Source organism: Sorex fumeus, unplaced genomic scaffold, assembly GCF_029834395.1.
Source record: "Sorex fumeus unplaced genomic scaffold, SorFum_2.1 ptg000130l, whole genome shotgun sequence".
NCBI classification, from domain to species: domain Eukaryota; kingdom Metazoa; phylum Chordata; class Mammalia; order Eulipotyphla; family Soricidae; genus Sorex; species Sorex fumeus.
In genome coordinates this window covers 3,894,009-3,921,856 of record NW_026606187.1, presented here as the reverse complement: position 1 = coordinate 3,921,856, position 27,848 = coordinate 3,894,009, and the positions used below count along the sequence as shown (strand labels likewise).

The 27,848-nt window shown below is 39.3% G+C and overlaps 1 protein-coding gene across 1 annotated transcript in view; it reads right to left on the bottom strand.

Annotated features, from left to right (window-relative positions):
- Positions 1-27,848, bottom strand: part of ACSM6 (acyl-CoA synthetase medium chain family member 6) — a 41,929-nt gene that overhangs the window by 11,664 nt on the left and 2,417 nt on the right. Inside the window, exons 3-9 of the mRNA XM_056138802.1 lie at positions 27,418-27,628; positions 20,525-20,732; positions 12,715-12,858; positions 8,024-8,180; positions 7,170-7,252; positions 4,947-5,067; positions 2,802-2,882 (exon numbers count right to left, since the gene is read on the bottom strand). Of these exons, the coding sequence (XP_055994777.1) occupies positions 2,802-2,882; positions 4,947-5,067; positions 7,170-7,252; positions 8,024-8,180; positions 12,715-12,858; positions 20,525-20,732; positions 27,418-27,628 (1,005 nt within the window). The remainder of the gene's footprint in view (positions 1-2,801; positions 2,883-4,946; positions 5,068-7,169; positions 7,253-8,023; positions 8,181-12,714; positions 12,859-20,524; positions 20,733-27,417; positions 27,629-27,848) is intronic.

Below are 27,848 nucleotides of genomic sequence, written 5' to 3'. Positions count from 1 at the left end.
TGGCCACATGCAAGAAACGCCCTATCTGCTGTGCTCTTCACCTCTGAAGGCAAACTTATGTTTTAAAAAAGATTAAAAAACATCATTCTGAATCAAATCTAGTGAATTAGGTTATCTGGAGAATATATTTTTAAGCGAGACATTAAAAATGAATTCTAGGGGCTGGAGAGATAGTATAGTGGATAGGGCGCTTGCCTTGTACAGGGCTGACCTGAGTTCAGTCCCTGGCATCCCAGATAGTCCCCCGAGCACGGCCAAGAGTAACCCCAGAATATCGCTGGGTGTGACCACATGCCTCTCCGTCCTCTCAAAAAAATTAAAAATAAAATTGAATTTTATTATAAATGGAATTTTCTTCTTTTCTCTGTTTAGTAGCCTGACACTGCTTGATGGGACCCTGCATCTTTTCTCATAATGCTTACCCCAGGATCACTTTTTTGTTTCGTTTTTTTCTGTTTTAAAAAAATTATTATTACTTTGGCTTTTTTTTTTAACTCTTTTAGGTCACACCAAAACTAGATCGTCTAGTTCACTTGAATTCAGTCATGATGTGTCTCTTTGATACTTTGTAGTTTCTGTAATATTTGTTGTGATGTTTTGTTTTACAATTCTTTTTGTAAAAAATTTGTGAGCAAGCAAATCTTTTACTTTTTATTTTATTTTTTTGCTTTTTGGATCACAGCCGGCGATGCACAAGGGTTTCTCCTGGCTTTGCACTCAGGAATTACTCCTGGTGGTGCTCAGGGGACCATATGGGATGCTGGGAATTGAACCCGGGTTGGCAGCGTGCAAGGCAAATAACCTACCTGCTGTGCTATCACTCCAACCCCAACAAGCAATTCTTAAAATTTTTAAAAAAATTTTTAAAAAATTTATGAGCTAACTAGGGGTTTAATAATTTTACTGGCATTTCAAAGAAGTAACCATTGGCTTTATTAAACTTTTATACAAGCTTTAAAAATTTTTATTTTAATTATTTTTGCTCTAACTATTAGTTTCTTCTGACTTCTGCTTTTTTTATTCTTTTTTTTTCTAGATTTCTTATTTGAGGCTTGGAAAATTGATGTGAGAAAGTACTGTTATTGATGAGAGAATATATTGCCATCTGATCTCAGTACAGCTTTTGTTATGTCCCATATATTGAAAAGCTCATCTGTTCTTTTTTTTTGTTTTGTAGATAATTTTTATTTTTCTTTGATTTGTCATTGTTTTATGTTGTCATTGTTTTATGTTATTCAAAAGTATGTTTGTTAGTCTCTAAACATGAGACTTTTGCAAGTTTTTAGAAACTTGTATTGTACAACATTTCCCTGCAAAATCATTACACATTTCATGCCAATTTCTTAGTAAAAAAGTGGAGAATTACCATTATTTGAAGATTTAAAATTATGCTGATATTATTGGAAAATAAAAATAGATTGTGACAATTATGTGGTGAAACACAAGTAGTCTCATACCACTATAATCAAAAAAATCACCAATATAATTTCAATCCATATGTTTATTGAGACTTGTTTTGAGTCCCAGTATATGATTTTTCCTTGACAATATTCCATGTGCTCTTAAGAAGTACATGTATTTATTTTGGAGTGGAAAAAATTGTATTTAATGTTAATTTGGCCAATTACTTTATTTAAAAGCATTATTTATTTGTTGAGTCTTGTCTGGATAATCTTTACATGGCTGTATTAAATGTATTAAATGCTGAAACAACTTTAATATGAATAACTTTATAAATTATGGTGTCTTAATAAAAATTGTTTAAATTCTTTTAAAAAGCAAGGGTGGTGGGGCTGGAGCAGTAGCACAGTGGGTAGGGCGTTTGCCTTGCACGTGGCTGACCCGGATTTAATCCTCGGCATCCCATATCATCCCCTGAGCACCACCAGGAGTAATTCCTGAGTGCAGAACCAGAACTAACTCCTGTGCATCATCGGGTGTAAACCTCCCCACAAAAAAAGCAAGGGTGGTTTTTTAATAGTGAAAATGTGAATGTTTGACTTCTCTTTAGCAAAATTCTTTCTAGGTCTTCTAAATAAAAGGAATTTATTTTCTGAACTCCTTTTAATTCTGAAATAATTTAAGTATATAGGATTTTCTTGACAGTACTAAATTGATCTTCCATTTATCACTTTCCTTAATGACCATTTTAGCCCCGACAAGTATAAGGACTTCTAAGAACTTTGTCTCATGCATCTTTATAATGCTAGTTCCTAATTTAGTGATTTTTTAATTCTCAAGACTTTTGGAACTGCTTCCTAATAAATTTTAAAAAGAAAAGTATAATTTATAATGGACCAAATAATGGCATTATAAATATTGCCATTGTGGAAAAGAGAAGGGTGGGAGAGAATGATGATATGAACTAGAAATGATGTTGATATTAGGCTGCTAGGGGAGTCTTGGAAAATTTGGTGGTGGTGAGGTACAGTCACTGTGTCCATTAAGATTACAAATGTTAATACAACTATCAACATGTTGCCTAAATTATAATAATAAAAACCAATTACAAAAGGAAGATGGACCCTGGGACTGGAAGGATAGCTCAGTGGACAGGAGTCCATGATTTTTATAGATTTTGTTATAAGATTTCTTGGGTTTGATAAGTGCATATTATCACCTACTAGATATGTAATTTTGGAAAAATTATCTTGCCTTCCTGAAACTCAATTTTCAAATCTGTAAACAATGATACTTTTATGCCATCAGCAAATGATACCATACTAGTATAGGCAATTCCTGACACTTAGTAAGAGTTCAATTAACAGTAATTGTCAGAGTTACTAGTTATGGTGTCTTACCTGGACAATATAAGGTGGCAATGGTTTTCCCAAAGAACCAGGCTTCAATTTCATTCTTTTAGAAGTGGCACAAAGAAGTCCCTACATTAAAAAAATGTAGATAGTTTTTTTGCCTTTAAAAATATTAAATTAATGACTCCATTAATTTTTCATCAATGACAGCTATCATGACAAGAAAAAAAAGGGCACTAAATATTACATACCTTGTGATGGCAGAACATCATATGACCTAATAGTCTTGGCAATAAAATCAAACAGGAAACTGACTTAGCCATTTTTCAGCAAATACAGAGGAGATAAAACATGGATCCTTAACAACTACATAAGATGCAACTGGCAAAATCTGCACTGTAAAATATTTAAGCCTTGTTTTCTTTTTGCTTGCTTGTTTTTTGTGTTATAACCAGCAGTGCTCATGGCTTACTCCTGGCTCAGCACCCAGGGATCACTACTGGTGGTCTCAGGGGACTATAATAGATGCTGGGGATAAAATCCCGGTCAGATGCATACAGGGAAATGCTCTACCTGCTCTGCTATCACTCTAGACCCAAACTTTGTTCTAAGTAACAAATTGTAAGGAAACAAATTAAATAGGAAATCCATAGACTAAAAGCACATAAAATACGCATCAACTCTATCTCAAAATATTGACACATTATAGTTGAACGATTAGAGAACATTTAATACTTGTTTGATGAATGGACAGGGGGTAGAGGAAGAGGGATGGCAGCATAGGAAGATCCTGAACTAAACCCCTACCAAAGACACATGGAATCTGTAAGTACGTAAGTAACAATGACTCTGGCAAAGAACTGATAACTAACTTCCCCACAACCAAGGTGGAATGGGCCACATTGAAATGGGCAGGAGAGGGAGACATAGCGTTGCTTTGCCACAATGGTCCACAGTGGGGCTGCCACAATTCCAGAGACACTTCCAGAGGAATAGGGACTTGTGGTGTCTCACATCAGGTACTCCAACCTTATGCGCCAGCAGCATAAACCCTCTAAATGGCTGGTTTAAAAAAAATAACAATGGGGCTGTTACCAAGGTAGCAAAGGGCTCTAGGGAACTGAGATACTCTCTTGAAAGGGCTCTTTGACACTCACTTGCTCCAGCACCTAGGTGGGTATGCTAGAAATAGCACTTCCCGTTTGCTTTTCTAGAACTTCATGAAAGGCATGCACAAGCCAGGTAGGGGATGCCCCTTTATCACCTTGTCAGGCTTCCTGAGTTTACAGAACTCTCACAATTAGACAGTTCTTGATCGATTGCCAGGGGCATTCCACAGACAACAAAATACATGATTATTTCAGAATGCTGAAAGATTCCGCCCCTCTCGGAGAGCCCGGCAAGCTACCGAGAGTATTCGATATGCCAGACACAGTAACAACAAAGTTTCCAATGGAGACGTTACTGGGCCCGCTCGAGCAAATCGACGATCAACGGGAGGGCTGAAAGATTGGCAAGCTCGGCAGAGCCTGGCAAGCTACTCGTGACGTATTCAATATGCCAAACACAGTAACAACAAGTCTCAAGGAGGAGATGTTACTGGGCCCGCTCGAGCAAATCAATGAACAACAGGAGGACCGTGACCGTGACTGCTGAAAGATACATAAACACAGCACGTAAGACTCTCAAAGAATAAAGATGTTTTCTGGGAGGACATGAGAACTGGATCTTTTGTGAGGCAGTCATAGGTATAATAAATAAAAGGTAAAGGCCCTCCCGTTGTTCGTCGATTTGGTCGAGCGGGCCCAGTAACGTCTCCATTGGAACTTTGTTGTTACTGTGTTTGGCATATCGAATATGTCACGGGGAGCTTGCCAGGCTCTGCCATGCGGGCGAGATACTCTCGGTAGCTTGCCGGGCTCTCCGAGAGGGGCGGAGGAATCGAACTCGGGTTGGCCATGTTAGCCGCTTGTAAGGCGAACGCCCTAAAGTATACAAGTATATATTTGTCTATGCTTATTCTTTAACTGATTACAGAAGAACAGTTCCTCCACCTTAAACCAATTTCTTTCCCTAGTTCATGATCCAGCTAATCTGTATTTTAGGTGTGTACCGAATGTTTTGACAATATCTGTACAAAGCAAATGTACAAGTGTGTGCATCCGACTGAATGGTGAACCCACATCAACCTACAGTTTCAGTCTTCCCATAGCCTTCATAGATGTCCAAGTTGGTGATGTGTTTCCAATCCTTTATCACCCCAGGGTTGATGGGGCCTGTAGTTACACAATGCTTCAGACTCTTGAATCTGTAACTGAAGATCCACAAAAATTATTCTTAGACTTAGTGAATATGTCAAACAATAATGGATCTGTTAAAAAATCTTGGTAAAATAATGCAGATATTGCTATATGTACACAGTAGGAGTTAATGTTCTTATTACTATATTATTAAAATATATTTCAGACATTTCATTTGGATTAGACTTCACGGAGATTTGCTTTTGCTTGCCTATGGAAGGGGCACTAGTGTTAAACATGAATCAATCAAATGATTGTACTAAGTAATAGAAGGATGCCAAGATCCTGAAAAGGATTTCTACAAAGACAGAATTGCATGAAGGGTACACTGGAATTGATAAAATAAAGCAGAACTGAATTTCATGATCATTGGAGATAGAAAGAGGGCTACTTTATTTACAAATTCGGCTTCAAATCTAAATATTATGATTTTTTTTTCTCAGGGCAGTGGGTACACTTAGGGCACTTATTTTTAGAATTTATAAACTTATAATTTATTTTTAATTCACTCATATTTTAAATATTAGTATCAATTAAAAAATTTTTGGCCACACACAGTGTTACCCAGGGCTTACTCCTGGCTCTCTTCTCATGGATTACTCCTGGTAGGCTTGGGGGACTGTATGCAGTGAGGGTAGCAAACCTGGGTCTGCCACATACAATGCAAGTGTGTCACTTGCTCTGGCCCCATAATATGACTAACAATACGAGTAGACAATAGCTGACAATTCCATCATTTCATGAAACTAATAAAGATGCTTTTATAATACTATCTTCATGTCATCCTAGTATAATATGCTAGTGTAATTTCCCAAAATAAAATTTGGGTCAAACATTTCAGTTTGTTGTTGTTGTTTTTGGGTCACACTCAACAGTGTCAATGCTTACTCCTAGCTCTGTGCCTGGTAATCACTCCTGGCAGGGCTCAGAGGACAATATGGTATGCTGGGGATCAAATCTGTATCATCCATGTGCAAGGCAATCAACTTAATCACTGTACTATATCTCTAACCTATAAAATTTAAAAAAATAGAACTTAAATAATACTTAGCAAACTGTGAAGCTTTATACAATGCTTTGGACTTGAAATTTCTCACCAATTATATATTAATGATAATTAACAATTCCACTTTACAGTGATAATTCCAGACAATTCTCGGGTGCAGGAAAGCATGATCATTTTAATTGTCGTGTGGGGGAATAAAATAATCTTTAATTGGTACTAGGCTCATTAGAATCATGTGTATTATTATTATTTTTTTAATTCATGAAGTGATTGAAAAAACAATACACATGATCACACACTGTCATTAGTAAAGTTCTAAGGTATGTTGAAGCTGATACAGCAATCTTTACCATGTTACAGAGTATGGTAACATCTATGCAATCTCTCCCCAATGTTTTTAAAAGGCCTAAACAGAGAAGACAACTTTTATCTTTAATGTTTTCCTTTTTTAAAGCATGTAATATATTTGTTGTTAAAATTACTCTTTTTAAATGAAGACATAACAATAGATTAATGACCACATTCAACACTTTTATTGCAAATTAAGTTTTGTTTGGGGAGAGGGAGTTGAGCTATACTTGGTGTTTGGGGCTTATTTCTGGCTCTGCACTAAGGGATCAGGTGCATTCAAAGAAAGCACCTTAATCTTTGTACTATGTCTCCAGCCCCTGCAACTGAGGTTTATAACTTGGGTTCCTTTGGAGACCAAAGATAGGGATTTCATTTTTTGAAAATTGGGGATAAAAAGGACTTGAGACACACTTAGCAGTGCTGAGAGAGTTTACTCCTGGCTTTGCACTAAGGAATCACTCCTGGGATTGCTCAGGGGACCATATAAGGTGCTGGGTGTTGAATCTGGCTCAACCATGTGCAAAACAAGTCTTAATAGTTGCACCATTCTCTCCAACCTCCGATAAGATACAATTTTATATATCATAAGGCAATAAAAAAATCCTACCCTCTAATAGCATTATTGCCATAAGTTGTACAATAAGGTGAATGAGTTCTAATGAAGGGTAGAACGAGATATACTTCCATAAATTAAGGATTTATGGACTTATTTATGGTGCCATAAGTGGAAACAGACTCTTTGGAAAGACCCTCACATACCTTGAAAAACTTTTGTGCTGAAGCAAGTCCTGGTACATTCCTGGATTTCCAGATAGAGTGGTGATGGGAAACCTTTGCAGGACCTGGGACCCCAAGGGGAAAGAAAACCAAATCAGTGTGGTAAAATGGGAAAGACAGTGAATTTTGGCAGAATGATAGAAAAGGTAAGAATAACTAACTTAAAGATTTAGCTGGGGGAAGGGGCTGGCATTATCTTGATGAGACTTAGAAAAAAGATTTGCTTTACCTATCTGGATCTAGGAACAAAAATATTAATCACCTCATAATTAAATGGAAACACAGCAAGGCGTTTCTTTCTGGATCAGAGAAGCATTAGATCTTATCACTTTGGACAATAGTCTGAAATGTTGGCAGTAAAGTTATGCATTGTGGAGGCAGTTACAAGATTAGCACAGTAATTTGAAAATTATGTAATGAACATAATAGATTAGGGTTTTATTTCTGATTTTATATCTAAGATTTTAGTTAATTAACCTCCTCTGAGCCTCAGTTTCCACAACTTCTAGCTCACAACAAATCCTGTTATTGGACCCTCAAATAAAATTATGCATATTGGAAAGTCAGTTGCGATAAATAGGTGGTAACTGATGTAACTAGTATCATTTTCTTTGTGATTTTCTTTACAATTCAAGCTTTACTTTTCAATGATTCAACTGAGAGAGTTGAGTGTCTTGAGAAGTGAGATGGTATTGCTGTTGAAACAATGAGACTTTCTTCAAATATAAATTACACTCCAAATTTAATTCTTGATTCACTCCATTTGAGAGATGAGTCATTGGGACACTGCTTAATTTCTGTCCTCAATTCCAGCCTACACAGAAAACTGTTCTTACCTTTAGAACAGTCTCAGGACTAAAGGTTGGCATGTCACACAGAAACACACAAGCCCCTTGGAGCCAAGCTCCCAAGGCATTACTCAGCGACAAAGTTCCATCAAAGGCATCACTCAGACACCACAAGACATCTGTCGACTGGAGGTCCATCCACTGTCTAAAAAGAGGAAAAGCATCTGAATTCTCTTGTGATGGGACGAGTAGCAACAGTAATGATCACTAATTAGCAAGAACTAACCATGGAAATAAAGATTACTCAAATGAGAACAACCTGGGGCTGGAGTGATAGCACAGCAGGTAGGGCGTTTGCTTTGCATGCGGCCAATCCGAGTTCGATTCCCAGCATCCCAGATCAGATGGTCCCCCGAGCCACCACCAGGAATAATTCCTGAGTGCATGAGCCAGGAATAACCCCTGTGCATTGCCGGGTGTGACCCCCACCGAGAGAGAGAGAGAGAGAGAGAGAGAGAGAGAGAGAGAGAGAGAGAGGAGAGAGAGAGAACAACAATTAAGAGAGAGAGAGAACAACCAAAGGTGATTTTAGGATATGAGCCACCTTCATTTTCATTCTAGCAGAAACTCAAAGTGGGCAGAAAACTAGGAAGACAAAGGTCCCTGTGATGTATTCGATATGCCAAACACAGTAACAACAAAGTCTCCAATGGAGACGTTACTAGGCCCGCTCGAGCAAATCGAAGATCAATGAGAGGGCCTTTACTTTTACTTTACTTATATTATGGTAGCATAATATTTTCTTAGTCAGATATAGCATTATTTATCTTACCAGCCCCAAACACTTTTGGTGGAATATGGTGAGAGTATCAGGCACCAAAATTACTGAATGAAACTCTTGGCCCCAAATCACAACCTTTTTGCTATTATAAACTATGTTGCCACTACTTGCAGTGATTAAATTTGGGACAAATTGTCAGTGTGCCTATTATACAAATCCATAGAAATGAACTTCTGGGTAAAAGGGCATGTGCATATATAATCTGGAGAGATACAGCTAAAATTTGACTCAAGCTGTACCTAATTTAATTCTTTTGGGGAGGGGGGTGCATATCTGCAGTGTTGAGGGCTTATTCCTGGTTCTTTGTTTAAGGATCACTCCAGGCAGGGTTTGCGATCACATATGAGTGAGATCACATGTGGTGCCCAGGGCTCACTTCTGGCTCTGTACTCAGGGATCACTCCTGGTGGTACTCAGGAGACTATATTTGGTACTGGGGATCAAATTCTGGATCAGTCAATTACAGAAAAATGTCCTACCTGCTGTATTATCTCTCCACACCCCTTCCAATTTAATTCTTACAAAAATCTTACAGATTGGACATTTTGATAAGATTGGAAATAATTTGGTCCAAGGCAGTGAGTTCAGACTTTAAATATGAACTTAGATATAGACAAAGATAAGTCTGGGGTCTGTCATGTTCCTTCCTTTTCAGCTACTTAATAATTAAGAACAGTTACTGTAATTAATCTTCAAACACATCTTAGATACTTAAATAAGCATGCAATATATACAATAGATATACAATAGCTCATTTAAGTCTTACAACCCACTAGATATTGTTATATTTAATTTAAGTTACGGGCTGGAGTGATAGAACAGCGGTAGGGCATTTGCCTTGCATGCAGCCGACATGGTCAACCCGAGTTCGATTCCTCTGCCCCTCTCGGAGAGCCCGGCAAGCTACCGAGAGTATCTCGCCCACACGGCAGAGCCTGGCAAGCTCCCCATGATGTATTCGATATGTCAAACACAGTAACGACAAAGTCTCCAATGGAGACGTTACTGGGTCTGCTCAAGCAAATCAATGAACAACGGGAGGACAGTGACAGTGACAGTGAATTTAAATTACATCAATTATAACTTAAATTATAAGTTATAAAGCATTACTCAGCGACAAGTTCGCTGAGTAACTGCTACATTTTCCTGATCTAATCAGACTTTTCAACATTGCTTTGGTGATCATACCATCTTGCTTTAAAAAGTCCTTCAGGACTAGAGTGATAGTATAGAATGTAGGGCATTTGCCTTGCACATGGCTGACCTAGGTTTGATCCCTTGTACCCTAAATGGTCCTCCAAGCCACCAGGAGTGGTCCCAGAGCTCAGAGCTAGGACTAAGTCCTGGTCACCACCAGGTGTGGCCCCCCAAAAAGAAGATAAAAATAATCCTTAATTGACTGCCTATTGTTGTCAAGAGAACAACCTTGGTATTCAAGGTCACTTGATTTCACTATTATTGCTCATTTCTCCTCTTTTCATGCACATATATCAATCAAATGGATTGCTACACAATCTATATCCTCTTTCTAGTTGTCTTCCATGCCTTGCCCTGGTTTACCCTGTATCATTTGCTTTGAGTGCTCTTTCAATTTTTATCTCCACAAAAATCAAATTTTATAGACAAAATCCACCTCTAATCCTTCACATGCCCCCTTCCTTCTGTAAATAATTGCTTTGTCTTTTGTCTTTCTGAACATTTTTCTCTCCTATAGAAACATTAGCTCTTTTGACAAATATTACAGTTCTCCATGAATTTGTTTAGCGAACCCCGGCAAGCTACCAAGAGTATTCGATATGCCAGACACAGTAACAACAAAGTCTCCAATGGAGACGTTACTGGGCCCGCTCGAGCAAATCGACGATCAACGGGAGGGCCACCTGCGAATGAACTTTTAGAATGCTTATACTTGACCTTTCTTCGAACCTTTCCTGTCTCCTGGTCTAGAAACAAATACTTGGCAGCTATCAAAGTACTTCTCTGATCATTAAATCTCTAATAAACACAGAAATGGGAATGGCATGATAGAAATTTTTTTCTCAAATTTTCACTCTCTGTCCTCTCTAAGGCAAGATAAGCTTTGCACGTTCCTATTTGTTTAAAGGTAAAGGTAAAGGCCCTCCTGTTGATCGTCGATTTGCTCGAGCGGGCCCAGTAACGTCTCCATTGGAGACTTTGTTGTTACGGTGTCTGGCATATCGAATACTCTCGGTAGCTTGCCGGGCTAATTGCTAATACCTTTTTATATATTTGAATCAGAACACAGATCTGTTAAATATCTGCCTGGAGGCTTATGACCAAATTTCTGTCTTCCAGGTGTCTCAAGTTCTGACCCAATTCCCATCTTCCAGATGTCTAAAGTTCACTTCATCTCAGTATTTTCATCATACCCATTTGGTTGATTAATGAAAGACGTAGTTAGGTGTCTGGCATGTATTATAATTACAGACCTTACCAAGTAATTGCAAAACCTCCTTTCTTTATAGATATGAGTGACTTGGGGATTTTGGGGGATTGTGTTTGGGTCACACCTCACCAATGCTCACGGGACACTCCTGTCTCTAACACTCAGGAATCAAGAATTAGTCCTGATGGTGCTTGGGGGGATCAAATGGATTTCTAGGGATTGAACCCGAGTCAGCCACATGTACATCAAGGCTCTACCCATTGTGCTATCTCTCCAGTCCCTTGGGAACTCTCAGGGAATGGCCATGAGATAAATAGGATTTCTTTAATGCTATTATATACTTCAGTTGGAATTATGTTGCTATTCAACTACCAAGGCTTTAAATGGGTTCTTGGAAGTTATCCATTAGAAACATTTAATAATTCATGGATTGAATAAGTGAATATTTTAACTTCTCAATTCTACCTCTATCTAATAGCCACTTGCCATTATAGTTAGTTCATAAATGTCAGAAACTTTATATTGAAGATGGGCAACACATAAATATCTATTTCCTTTAAGGATCATAAGGAGAGTTTGCTAAGGGAACTGGAGTGGAGAGTTAAAAAAACAACCATTTGTCTTAAAATTGACTTAATATTCAGAGCTCCGAACCCCAAATAAAGCAAGTAAAAGCAAATGCAAACCAATTACTTCAGTGAGTATTCAACTAAAGAGCTTCAACAATGGAGGGAAAATAGTCTATTGGATTTGCCAAGAGTTGGTATAGTATTCTTTTAGATCTTTTAAAAATATTATTATATGGGATCTTCATCTTAGATGCTGACCTGGACCCTCATAAATTGTGACTCTGCCTCTTTGTTTAACACTACATAATGTGGTCAAAACATCCATTATGGTGCTGATAGCACAGAGAGGAGGTAACATATATATTAGAGGAGATAACATGGAGGTAAAATAGAGGAGGAGCTACGCCTTTGGGTAATGGTTCTGAGGCCATTCCTCTTCCCCTCCCCTCCAGACTCTCAGATTTCCGACTTACAGTGTTTTGCTTTGGATCCTTTCCAGTATACTCTCCCATTCTGCTTTTTGTCCCAGTTCTTTTTCCTCAATATTGGCTTTTCTCTTTCCTTTTCTTTTCTTGTATTTTTTCTTTCTTCCCCTTCACTCCTCACCCCTCCCCTCTCCTCCTCTTCACTTCTCCCTTCCTCTCCTTTCCTCTTTCCTTCCCTTTCTTCAGGTTTTGGGACCATACCCAGCAATGTTTAGGGGCTAATCCTGTTTCTACCCAGGGCCTCTCCTAGCAGTGCCAGGGATTTAATTGGGACTGCTTCATGATACAAGGGCTATTGTACTATTGTCTGGCCAAATGCTGACAGTTCCTCCTGTTTGAGTAAGAATCTCTGTCTTAGCTTCAGTCCCATGAAATTCTGTCCTCACTGTCTAAGAATAGAACTTGTAGACATATATAGAGATATAAAAAAACTGTACCTTGATGCCTGACTAAATCTCATTCCTAAACCATAGTGGGAATGTGTAACTACTTGGGGAGGTCCTGTTGTCCTTTTGGTGAAAAAGATGGCCATTGGATCTTGGCTCTTGGTCCCCGCACAGGTCTTCTTTAGAGGTGCATCTCTGTAAGTCAGAAAAGAAGTAACAGTGAATTATCTAAAATAGAGTTATGTTGGGCTGAAGCAATATAGCACAGCCATAGAGCGTTTGCTTTGTGCGTGGCTGGTCCAGCCGACCAGGGTTCGATTCTTCCACCCTTCTCAGAGAGCCTGGCAAGCTACCGAGAGTATCTTGCCCACACAGCAAAGCCTGGCAAGCTACCTGTGACGTATTCAATATGCCAATCACAGTAACAAGTTTCACAATGGAGACGTTACTGGGCCTGCTCGAAAAAATTGATGAACAACGGGAGGACAGCGCTACAGTGCTACAGAGTTATGTTAGGACCTGGTTTGGTATTCTGGGCTTTTGAAAAGACTATTTATACATGATTTCTTAGAGAAGCAGTTGTCCATTATTCTGTTTAAAAACTTTGTATTGATTTTCCTTTTCTGGGGCAGGGCAAGGGGCACAACTGGCAACGCTCAGGGGTTGCTCCTGGCTCTGCATTCAGGAATTACTCCTGGCAGTGTTTGGGGGACCATTTGGATGCTGAGGATTGAACCCCAGTAGAGTGCTTGCCTTGCATGCTGTTAAGGTCCTAGTCATCATACTATTGCTCTAGCCACCCCAAGGTTTGAATTGATTTTCAGTGCATAAGAAATATATGAGGCATATACTCTAGTCTTATTTTCTCAGTAAAAGCTCTCTATTCATACAATGACTCAAACCAGAAAATCTATAGTAATCTTTATTCTCTTTAATATGTATTTGCTTGCTTACCTCTCTTTGCCACATCTGATGATTCTGATGACATGTACATCATTTATCTATCACTCTTCACTACTGAAAGGCCTGGCATGAGGCTGTTATTGAATGAGCTTCCAAAAATCTAGTAGCAAAAGTCTTTTTCAAAAATTAAATTAAAATAAATTGTGCTTCCCAAGTAATGCTCAGGGGTCCTAGAGACTATTCCCAATGACATGTGGACAATCAGGCCACATGGTTAAAAACTCTGGATATAATGCTATTTGGGCTCAGTGGTTCTTGTGTGTGCACCGGGGCTGGGGTGGGAATGATGTACTTGGGTTAAATTTGGAACCTATCATATGCAAGGCATATTCTCCAATCCTTTAAACTACCCTCCAGCCCAGATGTCACTGTCACTGTACTGTCCTCCCGTTGTTCACTGATTTGCTCAAGTGGACCTAGTAATGTCTCCATTGTGACAATTGTTACTGTGTTTGGCATATCAAGTATGTCACGAGTAGCTTGCCAGGCTTTGCCATGTGAGCGAGATACTCTCGGTAGCTTGCCGGACCCTCCGAGAGGGGCAGAGGAATCAAACCTGGGTTGTCCAGGTTGGCTGCATGCAAGGCAAATGCTTTACCCGCTGTGCTGTTGTACCCTAGCCCAGACGTAATTTTTTTTCTTTTTGGGTCACACCCGGCGATACTCAGGAGTTATTCCTGGCTTTGCACTCAGGAATCACTCCTGGAAGTGCTCAGGGGACCATATGGTATGCTGGGAATTGAACCCGTGTCGACTGCATGCAAGACAAATGCCCTACCCACTGTGCTATCACTCCAGCCCCACCAGATGTAATTTTTAAAAACTTAATTGAGACTGGAGAGACAGTTTAACAGGTTGAGCACAGGCTTTTCCATGATGGAGGTCTGGATTTAGTCTCTGGCACTACATGGTTCCCTGACAATTGCCAAGAGCAGCCTCTGAGGGCAGAACTGGGAGTAACCTTGAGCACTGCTGGATATGACATTCCCCTCCCCGCCACTCCCCCCCCCAAAAAAAGTAAAAATCTACACAAGAATCCATTAAAAATATAGCACTGTATAGCACTGTCCTCCTGTTGTTCATTGATTTGCTCGAGCGGGCCCAGTAACGTCTCCATTATGAGACTTGTTGTTCCTGTGTTTGGCATATTGAATACTTCATGGGTAGCTTGCCAGGTTTTGCCATGTGGGCAAGATATTCTCAGTAGCTTTTCGGATTCTCCGAGAGGGGCAGAGGAATTGAACCCAGGTCGGCTGGGCCGTGTCAAAATTTAAAATAAATGTAAGCATGCAACATAGCACAGGCAGCACTAGCCCGACTTGGTCATCCTAATCCTGTGCCAATAAAATTTGTTTGTTAAAAATAACAAATAAGGGACTGGAATAATAGCACAGAGGGTAAGACGTTTGTCTTGCATGCAGCTGACCTGGGTTCGATTCCCAGCATCCTATATGGTCCCCTGAGCACCACCAGGGGTAATTACTGAGTGCATGAGCCAGGAGTAACCCCTGTGCATTGCCAGGTGTGACCCAAAAAGCAAAAAATAAAGAAATAAATACCAAACAAACAAGCAAAAGAAAAAACAAACAGGCAATGAGCTTGAGAGTTGTAGATGTCTAACCGATTCATTTTAATTTTTAAAATATACAAATGATCTGATTAAAATATTTCTGGAATAGAAGCTAGAAAGTTAGCTCACTGGATTGAGCTCAAGGTTTTCATGCAGGAGACCTGAATTTGATTCCTGGCACTGCAAATCTCTGAGAACAGAGCCAAGAGTACCCGAAGAGAATTAGTCAAAAACATCAACAACCACAAAATATTTATATGTTCATTCTTTTTTGTTCGGGGGCCACTCCTAGTGATGTGAGGGATTCACCCTTGACAGTGCTCATAAATACCACATGGTTTAGGAGATCAAACCTGGGTCTTCATCCTTCAAAGCTCATTGAACAATCTCTCTGGTCCTAAGTCTATTTATATAATTTAGACTCTTATTGCTTAAAGTTTTTGGTATATGGTACAATATGTGCAAATGAACATTTAAAAGTTGATACAAATATTTGTATTTGAAAACTTAAAATTATTTAAAATCGTCTCATAAATTTCATATATTATTATTTTTATCTTTTTTTTTTGTTTTGCCTTGTACAAAAGTTAATCAAAACTAACATCATTAGGAATGACTAGTTTCAGCACTTTCCAGATTGTGGAAGGTTGACCCTTTGGGGTGCAGTTCTCATGCACATTAGTGGAACAAGTGGAATATTCTGACGTCCTAAGTCAAAGTTGGTAGATAAATCATGGTAATAAACCGCATCTCTTGACCTGCTTTAGTTTTTCTTGTAGTCGGTAGCTTGTGGGTGCCTTGAATCAGCACTGATACCAATGAAAAAATCATTTATAAAATTAAATATTATTTTTGTCTGCCACTGAATATTTTGGTACCCACTAAGTTTAGTGCTCCTGTTTTCAGACCTCATTAGTGTCCTATTGCTTGTAGGAAAAATCAGAGAACATGCACAGGGGTTACTCCTGGCTCTGCACTCAGGAACTACTCCTGGCAGTGCTTGGGGGACCATTTGGGAATCAAACACAGGTCGGTCGCTTGCAAGGAAAATGCCTTACGGCTGTACTATTGCTCCAGCACCCAAAGAGTATTTCTTTTTTTTCTTTATGTAGGAGAACTGCTATTTTTTTAGCCACTGATTAGCTGATTGAATTGGGCATGAACTCCACCTTACTTTTTTTCATAATTTTATTTATGTATTTATTTTTCTTCTTATATTTATTTATTGAATCACTGTGGGAAAAGTTACTAAGCTTTCAGGTTTAAGTCTCAGTCATACAATGATCAAACACGTTTTTCTTCACCAGTACTTATTTTTCACCACCAAGAACCCCAATATACCCCCCCCACCCTTCCAAATGCCTGTGAGGCAGATGATTTCTACCTAACTCTTCTCTACATTGATTACATTCATTATTTTGACAAAAGATGCACCATTATTGTTTAGAATTCCCCCCCCCCACAATCAAAATTGCTGAAAAGACATTGTGAAATACTTTGTTTTATATAGCTGGTTATGAGAATCATATAATGTCACGCAGCCGCGATTTTGGATTTCTGCAAAGAGCCAGATAATTATGAGATTGGTTTCTGTGCGTCTGGTGTTAGGTTTATGCCAGAAAGTCTTTGGGGGGGGGGCAACTTGTGACCTCAGTAGGGCGAGAAGGACGAGCCGGTATCATCCCCCTTCCCATGAGACTGCAGTTGCCCCATCACTGCCGGCTCATACCTGGCTTTCCGATAAGCTCTGAGGCGGTGGCCACCTTGCTGCCGGGGTATGTGTGGGGAAAGCCAAAGAGTGAGTATTTCTAAAAGATAAGCCACATTCAGTCTTTTCCTTCACTGTTTCCCAGTGACTTCACTGTTTCCTTCACTGACTCCCCGCATGACCTACATGACCCTAAGAACTCTCACCCCTAGTTTGTTCTTTTTTTAAAATTTTTGGATCACACCTGGTGATGCACAGGGGTTATTCCTGGCTCTGCACTCAGGAATTACTCCTGACGGTGCTTGGGGACCATACAGGATGCAGGGAATCGAACCTGGGTTGGCTGCGTGCAAGGCAAACACCCTATCTGCTGTGCTATTGCTCCAGCCCCCCTACATTGTTCTTAACCTTCCTCTTCTCCCACTTCTTACTCGTCACTTTTATGGCTCAGTGACAGCCTTTCAGGTTCAACTTTTCTGCTCCTATTGTCAGGAACAGGCTCCTTACAGATCTTCAAAAGGCTGACTTCTTGGCACTTAAGTTTTAGCTTAATGTTATTTCCTCAATGCTAGAGGGTTCATAGCAGTTCATCTTATTCTTGTTGCCATATTTTGATTTTGAAATGTCTTTTGCAATATATATTTTTCATACATCACTTGTAATTATCAAATATCTTGCTACCATGAGTGTGAATATGGTATCATATCATTCTTTTAGTTGCCTTCTTTGGCAAGGAATGTATTTTTTAAGTATTTGAAATTGATCCAAAAGAAATTAAGAACTAAATTCAAAATTTCACATTGGTGCACATCAGCGAGGTTGAGTTTTGCTATATGTTTGTGTCTAAACTATAGAGGCAACAACACTGAAAGCATGGGATCCAAATAACACTAACCAAACTTAACAAGGTGGCTATTAAGGAGGCAGGCTGGGGGGAGAGAGGGAACTGGGAAAAAGTGGTGGATGGACATTGACACTGATGGTGGGATTGGACTTGGAACATTGTATTGTGAAGAGCTTTGTAAGTCATGGTGCCTAAATAAGAGTTTTAAACAATAATAAAATTGAAAACCATCAAGGTTTTCTGGGCAGTGACAGTTGTTCTTAATTTATTTTTTCCTCAAAAGCCTAGGATAATGGCAGTTCTAACACCTATTCAGAAGCCTTTGACTTATCTAATAGGATTTTTATAATTTTTTTTAGCACTCTGGCACTTACAAGTCTGCAACCCACCCTTCCTAAAAATGTGTTTTTTGTTCTCTTTTTCTATAAGATTTTCTTTTAGGGGGATGGGGAGATAGTACAATGGGTAGGGAGCTTCCCATGCACACGGAGGCACAGTGTTCCATCTCCAGCACCATATGGTCCCTTGGGCCCTGCCAGAAGTGACCAAAATAAAAAAAAATAAAAACCAAAATAAATAAATAAATAAAAAGCAAAATAAAAAACCAAAACCCCCGCATCTTGCTTTTTCCCCTCAAGCAGCAATGGGAACTGGGACTCCCTATTTCCTGAAATCCTTTAACCATTATGAAAAGGGTCACTCAGTCAAAAAGAACGGCCTCCATCTTATGCCTAAGATTCTGTTTTGTTGAATTATTAGCTATTTTATTTTGGTTTGGTTTTAGGGTAATACCTGGTGATACTCAGGGGTTACTCCTGGCTCTGTACTCAGGAATTATTACTGGTGGTACTTGGGGGACCATCTGGGATGCTGGGAATCGAACCTGGGTTGGCTGTGTGCAAGGTAAATGCCATTGTACTATCTGTTGTACTATCGCTCCAGTCCTTAACTATATTTTTTAAAGCAGCAAAGCTATTAATTTCTGTAAAATAATTCTTGCAATTTAGTAAATAGTTCTTTATATTTTCTCCATAGTCACTGTCACTGTCTTCCCATTGTTCATCAATTTGCTGGAGCGGGCCCAGTAACATCTCCACTGTGACACTTGTTACTGTATTTGGCATATCGAATACATCACGGGTGACTTGTCAGGCTCTGCCGTGTGGGCGAGATACTTTTGGCAGCTTGCCGGGCTCTACGAGAGGGACAGAGGAATCGAACTCGGGTTGGCCATGTTGACCACTTGCAAGGCAAACGCCCTACCCGCTGTGCAAGGGAATATTTGGGGCTTGGTTATAACTTTATAAAACCAAGACACAACTGAAAAGGCAAACCTGAAATCTGGATCCCACAGGAGGCAATTCTGCAGGAACAAAGGTCTGAGAAGACCAGATTAATCCAGTCCAAGCCCATCTACAGATCCTTCTCAAAGAACAATTTTAGGCTATATCTCCTCTCTGGAGAAGACCAAGTTCTCTCTTGGATATTTTTTTCTTCTTTGTTTCCTCCTGAAAATATTCTTGGAAAACAGACAGGGAACCAAAGACCTTGACAGAGATGAGAACTGACTTTCTTTTTCCTGTGATGAACATAGCCCTGTTTCATTTTAGTACAGCGGATAGGGAACTTGCCTTGCATATCACCAACCAGGTTCGATTCTTGGGACCGATAAGTACACCTTCCATTCTACCATCATCACCACCTCCTCAAGCACAGCCAGGAGTGATTCCTGAGTGCAGATCCAGAAGTAACCTCTGAGCACTGCCATGTGTGGCCCCCCAAACAAAACAAAACAAACAAACAAAAAGCCCTAGCATGCGGAAAGTAGACTATAGACTAAACATAATTGTCACCCATTGCATCTTTTGCAAACCACAACACCCAATAAGAGAGAGAGAACAAAAGGGAATGCCCTGCCACAGAGGCAGGGTGAGATGGAGGGGATGGGGGGGGGAGGGATACTGGGATCCGTGGTGGTGGGAAATGGGCACTGGTGGAGGGATGGGTGTTTGATCATTGTATAATTGAAACCCAAGCACAAAAATGTGTAAGTCTGCAACTGTACCTCATGATGTCTCACTATTAAAAAAATTTTTAATAAAAAAAAAGCCCTACAGTTCTTAAAAAATTTGGGTGATTGGGACCAGCTTCCTTCAAGAGGGACTCAGATGCCTCTTACTCACACATGACCTCATTAAGGTCGGCAGGACTTTAATGTCTTTAAAGTCCTGTCATTGCTAGACAGGATCTCATAGGACCAGTCCTGATGTCCTTCAGTACTCACTTCAACAGCTGGACTGAAGCAGCACTCTCTTGTGGCTGTGTTCTGTGCCTCTTCTGTCATGGTTGCCTCGGCCATTTTCACTAAAAGCCATTGAACTCCAAGGAATATAATCAATAACCAGTCATAATTTTTAGTTAACAGCATTTGCAATCTAACCTTCTTTGGATCTTAAAAAACACCTTAAACAAATTCATTATTTACACTAATACCTGGGCTGTCTCTTTTAAAAACCTGAGATCCCTAAATGAATGCTATTATTTTTTTCAGTTTTCCTTGATAGACTTTCACCTTATGATTCTTTAGGTAAGAGATGAGTCTGATTGGGCACACAAGAAATTCTTATGTTGGGTGTTCTCTGGTGTTAGGATGAGATACTGCGGTCAAATTTTTCTCTCTGTTCTCACACAACCAATTTGCACCAATATTTTAAATACATCATCCCAGCTTTCCAAGTCAGACTTTAAAAAAACGTTGTTTTAAATGCCCACTCACCGAATTAACTTCTTGAAGTCCAGCCACCCGTAATAGCTCTTATCTGATACAAGGATCTTGGTCTTTACTGAAGGGCAGTCAGACATGAAAGAATCCACAAGTGGAGCCACAGCCTCATTAACCACAATGCACTGGGCCTTGGACATGCGCAATCGAGAGTGAATGTCCTCTGATGTGAGCTGGAAACTGCAAGGTATGAAGGTGATTCCTGAAAAAGTCATAAAAGCTTTCACTTATATCTTTTGTTTGTTTTTCGACCATACCCAGCACTACTCAGGAGTTACTCCCAACTCAGTGCTCTCGCTCCCAGTGATATTTGGGGACCACATGATACCAGGGATCTGGGATCTCATTTCTGTATGCAGTCCTGCTCTGTACCGTGAGTCACATGCCTGGCCCTTATCTCTCTTAGGCAGAGAAAAGTTCCTCAACTATCCTGTAGATACTGATAAATTTGCTAAAAAATCATCTCTGGGTTCTCATCTCTCCGCTGGACCATCAACCCAGTGTCATTGGAAAGAACAGAGAGAGCAGAAGATCAAGCATTGCTATTCTCTAGTTCCCCTTCAACAGTCCTTCGTTTACATGTTTTAAGTGTCTGACCATGAACATTTTGAAATGTAGCTCAATTTTGAATCTGCTTGATAACATCTATAACACTTACTGAGATTTTATGAAAGTGGCACATACTGGTTGTGCTTGTTTGCTCCAGGCTGTTTTTTGACCTTTTTAAAATTTTTTTTTTTAAGCAGATGCTTACTTGACGCCAAACCTGGAGAATGAGGACATTTCAGGAACAACTGACTATAACATTGCATGTCTTTCAGTAATACTTTACACTCTCTTATAGACCTATTAATTTTGGAAAAGTATCTGGTTTACCAGTGTAGGCTTTTCTCTCTCTACCTTTGTCTTCTGCTTGTCACATTGAAATAGCAGTAGCAGCACAAAATAGCCATCGTTCACTGGGTATAATAACTATCAAAGTGGAACTTATCTATAAATACCCATGAACTGATGAATACACAAAATGGTACATGCACTTATATATCCTTGTATAGGGTAAAATAAATTTTATCAGTCTTTAATGGGATCTTGCTTATCCATAAGAAGAATGGAACATTCATATAAGCGAATCTCAAAAACACCATGCTCATGAATTCTCAGCTAAGTGGTGAAACTAACTAGCCAAGCCAAATCACAAAATTCATTTGAAAATACAAAGACCCCATATAGTAAAAAAAAATCTAGAGTGAACAAAATTGAGGTATTGTGTGCCCCTAGTTTTAAACTGTACTATAAATTTATAAAAATTAAAACAAGATAGTAGTTAAACAAAGAAAGACATACAGACTAATGCAACAAAATCAGACCCAGAAATAAATCCATAGGGAGTGGTAAGCTATTTACAACAAAGGAGCCAAATTCATGAAGGGAAACAGGGAAAGTCTCTTCAATAAAGTATATTAGGTAGCACATGCAAAAGAAAAAAAAAGAAAAGAGAAAGAACAGGACAAAAAAAAGAAAAAGAGAAAAAGAAACCAGACTACTAGTACCATAATATAAAAAAATTTAAAATGGGTTAAACACTTGGTTTTAAGATCTGAAAGTACATAAGAAGAAACATAAACAAAATACTACTTGATGTAGTAGTATTAGGGATTTTTCCATGGAGATTTCTTTGGTATTTGATGCTAACAGTAAGGGAAATAAAATAAAAATAAACAAATGGGACCATATCAGACTGAAAATCTGTACAATAAAAGACAATTTCATCAAGATAAAAACACGTCAGGCTAAATGGGGAAAGATTTTTGCACATCATACTGAATGTAAGTAATTCACAAATATCAATAACAATAAACCTTGATTACAAAATAGGAAGAGAATGTGAATAGACATTTCTCTGAAGGAGACATAAAGATTGCTAGTGTGCATTATCATTATCATTTATTATTAGGGAAATCAAAACCACAATGAGATTTTGTTTCACACTAGTGAGAATATTTATTACCCCAAAGACAAGAAAATTACGAGTATTGGAGAGGATGTGGAGAAAAGGAAACTCTAATGCACTATTCTACAATAAAATTAGTACAACAACTATGTAAAAGGTAAAGGTAAAAGGTAAAGGCCCTCCCGTTGTTCGTCGATTTGCTCGAGTGGGCCCAGTTACGTCTCCATTGGAGACTTTGTTGTTACTGTGTTTGGCATATCGAATACGTCACGGGGAGCTTGCCAGGCTCTGCCGTGCGGGCGAGATACTCTCGGTAGCTTGCCGGGCTCTCCGAGAGGGGCGGAGGAATCGAACTCGGGTCGGCCATGTTGACTGCGTGCAAGGCAAACGCCCTACCGCTGTGTTATCGCTCCAGCCCAACTAGGTGCCTTGTTAGCGCAGTAGGTAGCGCATCAGTCTCATAACTATGTAAAACTGCACTTAAAATAATTTTAAGTAAAAAATGTAAATAATTTTATAAAATAGACAATCCATTTTTAAGTATTTACTCCCCAAATACAAAAGTACAGAAAACACTACACACACACATATGCACACACATGACAGTATTATTTATAATTGTCTATAACAATTTGAGTACCCATTGAAAACAATTCAAAAGCCCATTGACAGATAATCATATCAAAAAAGATATATATAAAAAGATATATGTGTACACAATGAAATAAAGAAATACTGTCATTTGTGATATGTGTGAATCTAGTGGGCTTTATGCTTAGTGATAAAAGTCAGGTGGGCAAAAATAAACAATGCGTAAAATCAATCATATGTTGCATATAGATAAGAAACAAAAAAGGGCTGAACTAAATTTAAAAAATTTTAATACTGTACCAACAATTAGCAGATACAAGAAGAAAAGGTGAGCATGAGAGTAAATCAGGTAAAAGGGGTCAATAGTCTTTTAAAGGATCACGGTCACGGTCACGGTCCTCCCGTTTTCATCGATTTGTTCAAGCAGGCCCAGTACAACTGTGAGACTTGTTACTCTGTTTGGCATATCGAATACGTCACGGTTAGCTTGCCAGGCTTTGCCGTGCGCGCGAGATACTCTCAATAGCTTGTGGGGCTCTCCGAGAGGGGCGAAGGAATCAAACTCGGGTCGGCCATGTTGGCTGCGGGGAAGGCAAAAATGCCCTACCCACTGTGCTATAAAAGTAGACTTTCAGTGGTTAACTCAAAAATAGAGTAGGAATATTTATATAGTATAAATAGTACTTAGAGTAGATGTTAATTATGCATATAGTATAAAAATAGTATACTATATACTACATAGTATTCTTATATGGTATACATAATTTTACATCATTGTTTTATATTATTTTAATGATACGTGCTTTAATTTAAGTCATAAAGCAATATTGCTTCAATAAAAAGCGAACCATCATTCATTGAAGAAACAATTAAAGAAACAATTTAATTTAATAACTAGTACATTGTTGCCTATAAATGGATGGACATAGAGAGTATCATGCTGAGTGAAATGAGTTAGAAGGAGAAAAAGAGATATAGAATGACTACATTCATTTGTGGTATATAAAAATATATAGTAGAAGACGAATATCCAAGGCCAGGGTAAACAGGGACCAGGAGGACTGGTCAATGGTTGGAATCTACCACAAGTGTGTCTGGGGCAGAGGGTAGATAAGATAGAGAAGAGAACAGAGTGTGTATGGGGCAGAGGGTAGATAAGATAGAGAAGAGAAACAGTATGACAATAATAGTTGGAAATGATCACAGTGGATAAGAACTGAGTGTTAAAAGTAGGTAAAGGAACGAACATGATTACCCTTCAGTATCTGTATTGCAAAGCACAATACAATGCCCAAAAGAAGTTGGGTGGAGGAAAGAGAGAGAGAGAGAGAGAGAGAGAGAGAGAGAGAGAGAGAGAGAGAGAAGAGAAGAAAAATGCTCTTTGAGAACATGGGGCATGGGAGGGGGGATTCAGGTGATGGGAGAAAAACTGGAGACACCAGTTTCTGGCAGAGGGATGGCTGTTAAAACACTGTATAGCTAAAACCTAACCATGAACAGCTTTGTAACGTTCTATCTCAGAGTGATTCAATAAAACAAAATTTTTTAAATAAGTGAATTAGTTGATGCCAGGAGCCGGAGTGGAGAGTGTGCACTTATGGGGCTTCCTCTCAGGGGGATAAAAATCTTTCAGTATTAGATGGAGGTGAGAATTGCACAACTTTATGGCTATACTGAAAGCCATTGAATTGAACACTTTAAGTGGTGGATTTTATGGTATGGAAATTCAGTTTCAAAATTAAAGTCACAGGGATCTAGATTTGGAATAGCAACATTGAATCAGCTATGAAAGTTGAAGGACAAATTAGAAGTTCCTTGTTAAGAATGTCTGATAATCATCTCATGAAATCAAAGAAATCTTTAGCTTTGGACAATTTTAGGAAACCCTGTAACCCACATCATATAAAAACATTGCAGCTTGCTACAATATGGTTCAAATGCCTGCCTCTCCATGGAGCGTTTGAGGGCCATGTCAAATTGTACTAATAATTTTCTTTGCTTTTGAGGGAGTCAGTCACTAAACATATAGACTGCATGTGTTTCCCTATTTTGGCATTGATCCTCTAATGTAATTTGTGGTGTTTTAAGAAAAATACAAAAATTCAAGGTAGCTGAAGCTGTACATAAAGAACAAGAGCTCTTGGGGATGGCATGATAGCAGAGCGGTTTGCCTTGCACACAGCCGACCAGTTTGATTCCCAGATCCCACATGGTCCCCTGAGCACCATCAGGAGCAATTCCTGAGTGCAGAGCCAGGAGTAAGCCCTGTGCATCGCCGGGTGTGACTCAAAAAGTCAAAAAAAAATTAGAACAAAAGCTCTCTTCATTTTCTTTTGTAGATATATGATGTTGAAATTTCTTGTGAGACAGAAAATGAATTTCAAAACCAATTGAGTTTTGTCATCAAGTATTTCATAATCGTTGACAGAACGTCCATAAATTGTTGGAATAATGACTCTGCAGCTTTCTGATTATTGCCAAAATGGCTCATCATGTGTAATCACATAATAAAACCTCACAGAAATGGAGACAGTGTCATAAATCCTGATCTGTCACTTTTCTCCATATCAACCATAAGATTCTCCTTGTACAACTTGGTGATTGCTTCGATTAACAGAATAGCATAAAGTTTATGAAATGTAAAAACATTAATTTTTCCTCATTGTTTGGGTATTGGTCTTCCCTAAGATTGTACATCTATTTGTATTTTTTTCAATAGTTTTGTGTCTTTGGAAAATATTTCTAAGTGTTTATGGTCCATCTGAAACTTGCTTTATTTGCGATTTGGGACAGAACTATGTATGTTTAGGTTTCCAAACAATTATATTCTGATAATTTATAGCAACCATACTCTCTTTCAAATATTTGAAATATTCCAGAATCATAATATATAAGTGGGTCTCTTTCTGGACATTTAGTTTGCTCTTGTGTATCCATGCACCATCAATAAATTACCTTAATTATCATAAATGCAAACACCTTTTTTTGCCAACATCCCTCCACACACACATACTTTTAACTGGTACCTGTAAGGTCTATGTTGGACATGGGCATAACTGCATAATTGCAGAAATCACTCTGTGTATTCATATTGGGTTTTTAGTGGCCAGGCTGACTGTTCTCTCTTGGGCACGGATCATTTGTCTCTTAGGTTAACAGTCTATAGGGAACCATAACAAGTTTGGGATCCTGGGTAGACCCGAGGGAGAGCTCATTCCCTTCCTCTCCTCTTTGTGCCCCTCGCACCTGGAATTATCAAGGACACATGCTTTTTGAATCACATTGGAGGGTTCTCTTAATGAACAGCATTGTTATCAGGCAAAGTTTATCCACTGGACCCTAGTACATAATCAATAATGGTGTAAGTTTGAAGTTTGATCTGTGCGAGTGGTGCTTTAATTTTCATAGAAGCCTTCCAAATGCCAAACAACAGGCATGCCTGTGTTCTGAGGGAAGACATTCAGGTATTACAGGAGATAAAGCCGTCTGTCCTACAGAGGACTGACAAGGGTTGGACTCCTTTCCATCTACTTTTGCGTCTCCCCATGTGAAGGGGCTCAGGATAGAGGCATTTCATGCTCATGGGTTCTGTATTGATGAGTGAGTTGGAGGGTATGGGCAGGATGCCATCAGTAATAGCTCTATCCCAAACATATCCAGGACCAGATTCAGGCTCATTTAGGGTGACTCTTCAAGGACCCTAGTACAGGATGTAGAAGGCCCTTTAGAGTTCCCACCTAGGGAAGCTGAAACCCGAAGTAGGCAAGTACCTCACAGAATTTTGTGTCTTTAAGATTTTAAGTAACCTATAAGGTTAGCACCATGTGCAGATAATTCAGTCTTTGAAAAACCAGTCTACATGAAATGGACACTCCTTCTGTGTATATTTTATAGACAAATAAACTGAGGCCCAGAGAGTCCTTATGCGTCCACAATGGTAAGTGGTAGCACTGTAGCACTGTCCTCCCATTGTTCATCGATTTGCTCAAGTGGGCCCAGTAACGTCTCCATTTTAAGATTTCTTGTTACTGTGTTTGGCATATTGAATACGTCACCAGTAGCTTGCCAGGCTTTGCCGTGCAGGCAAGATACTCTCTATAGCTTGCTGGGCTCTCCAAGAGGGGTAGAGGAATCGAATCTGGCTCAGCGGGACTGGCTGAGCTCAAGGCAAACACCCTACCGCTGTGCCATGGTAAGTGTTGGAGCTGGGAATTAAACAAAGGCCTGTTTAGAGCCTTTGTGATGAGTGTAGGCACCGGGTGGACATTTCTTTAGCATTCTGGGAGCAAGTGGGCTCGAATCCCGCAGGAGCCTCCACCCCAGGTGCCCTTCTCCCCAGCCTCACCCAACCGCATACAGGCGAGTCCAATCCAGTAGGTTTCTGGTGACAGGGGAAGCATTAGCATCAGTCTGTCCCCAGAGCTGAGGGCACAGATATCCGAGAGGATGCTAGCTGTCTTCTGGGAGAAATGAGTCATTCTCTCAAAACTCCATTTATCCTCTTCTCCTCTGGTATTGAACTTCCAGAGTGCAGGGGAAGGCTCTCTGAGTCCAGCCTAGGCAGGGTGATATGCAAAATATGCATTATTAGTCAGCATGAACATTGGTTACTGGAGGTTCCCATCTGTTAGAGTGAGGATCTGTCACCCTTGAATGATTATGAAGATTATGAAAAATGCCAATATGCTTGGGGTATTGTTACAGAACATCCTCAATTAGCTGCAAATAATTCAATGTTTTAAAAATTGGCCTGACATTCACAACGGGTTTCAGGCC